The sequence below is a fragment of the Charadrius vociferus genome, unplaced genomic scaffold, assembly GCF_000708025.1.
Source record: "Charadrius vociferus isolate BGI_N301 unplaced genomic scaffold, ASM70802v2 scaffold62, whole genome shotgun sequence".
NCBI lineage: Eukaryota > Metazoa > Chordata > Aves > Charadriiformes > Charadriidae > Charadrius > Charadrius vociferus.
In genome coordinates this window covers 5,422,579-5,424,227 of record NW_009647419.1, presented here as the reverse complement: position 1 = coordinate 5,424,227, position 1,649 = coordinate 5,422,579, and the positions used below count along the sequence as shown (strand labels likewise).

The window sequence follows — 1,649 nt, the reverse complement described above, 5'->3', positions numbered from 1 at the left end:
GTTGGTCAGTTTTGGGTCACCTGTCCTGTTCGCTCCTCCTTGCAGGTGGGACCCCACTATGCTTTTCCGCTTCCGACCCTCCAACGGGGCAAATAACAAAGTTGGTTGGCCTTGGTTGTTATAGCAATAAGTATAAGCAAGGTCCTCTCTGCATACCATGGCTGGGCATCAGCTATAAACATTGGTCTTATCACCCTGAGAGAGTGAACATTGTCTGCACAATATGCTGTTAATTTCAGTTGTTAGAGAGGCCCAGCTAAGAAGCGAAGTTACTGACCAAAATTGGTTCTGTTTTACCTCAAACCAGGACAGGTAGTAAACCGTATCTTTTGAAATCATATGAGATCCCCTGTGTGTCTTTTGAGTAAAATATGGCTAATATGATTCAACATTGGGTTTCCAAGATGCTTTTTGCTTTGTCAGTGGCTAGGAACACTCGATTTTATGCATCCCTGATTAACATTAGACATTGATATTTTTATTATATAGCCTCAGCTTCAGAAATTTGATGCCAACTGTCCTAAACGTAACCTGAGAGTTGGAACACAAAAAGAAAAAAAAACAAAAAAAGGATGCTCGTAGATCAGACAAACTTGTTAAAGATACACCTTTGCAAGGGGGTGGAGAGGATGTATGAGTACGTATGTTGTCTGGCAGACCAAAGCTGTCAAGATTAATATGCAAAATTTCCTGGATTTTTCAGGCACAAACCCCAACAAGCACTACATCCCAGTGTACAGGAGCCTAACTGCGATTTGGATTGTTTTTGGCTTGGCCTGGCTGGCTCTGGTCTTCAACGTGGGAGCTGACTTGATGGAAAAATTCCTTCAGCTAAAGTGGCACAAGCCTGACTTAAGCTTGGCAGAAGGAGCCACAATCAAATTGGAAGATGAACCTGAGCAGCCTAGAATCCACATCCCCAGCTGAGCAAGGTACACAGAAAGCAGTCTTGAAAGTACATCTTTCATCTGTATCTCACACTAAGCAAGCCCTGTGGATAAAGGACTAAACCACAGGCTGTGGGCTGTTTCCTAAGGAGAAAATGTTTCAGATGCATTGAAATTTCCACACACTGTGTAGGCATCAGCCAATTAAAACCTCCAAAGAAGTAGCACGCATGGTAAAACAACTGTCCTGGGATTTATTTTACACTTCTCGTTCAATGGAGGCATCTCCCCGCAAAGTAATCAATTATTATCTTTTCTCTTTCTCTAGTGGAATTCAGTTCTTATGGTCACTCGTTTTCAAAAAATCCAGAGTGACTGCCTCCCAGTGCCAATGAAAAGTCATGTCACCAAGAATCTCAAGTGGAAAAAGTCAGGTACAGAAATCTTTCCTCATTTCCAATCAGAAAACAAACGAAAACACAGAGGAATATCAACAGTAATGACCACCTGCTTAATGACATCCATCCGATTCAGATTAGCTTGATATTGTTTGAAATTAGCAGCTTTCATATAAAATGATAACATTTCTTTAGTTCCTGCGCTAAAATGCTTCTCTCTTAAATTGTGCAGAAATTACATGTCCATCCAGCACCGCCTGAACTGTTACAATTTGTTTCAGAGCAAACTGACAGCTCAAAGCAGGTCCTTATCCTTATCGCAGTTCATTTCACAGCCACTTGAAAACAGCACTTTAAACTAAAT

At 41.3% G+C, this 1,649-nt stretch overlaps 1 protein-coding gene across 1 annotated transcript in view; it reads left to right on the top strand.

Moving 5' to 3' along the window:
* The window catches only part of LOC104282336 (potassium channel subfamily K member 16-like), a 9,950-nt gene extending 9,023 nt beyond the window's left edge, over nt 1-927 (top strand). The window contains exon 5 of the mRNA XM_009880426.1: nt 704-927. Within this exon, the coding sequence (XP_009878728.1) occupies nt 704-927 (224 nt within the window). The remainder of the gene's footprint in view (nt 1-703) is intronic.
* The last annotated feature ends 722 nt before the right edge of the window (nt 928-1,649 follow it).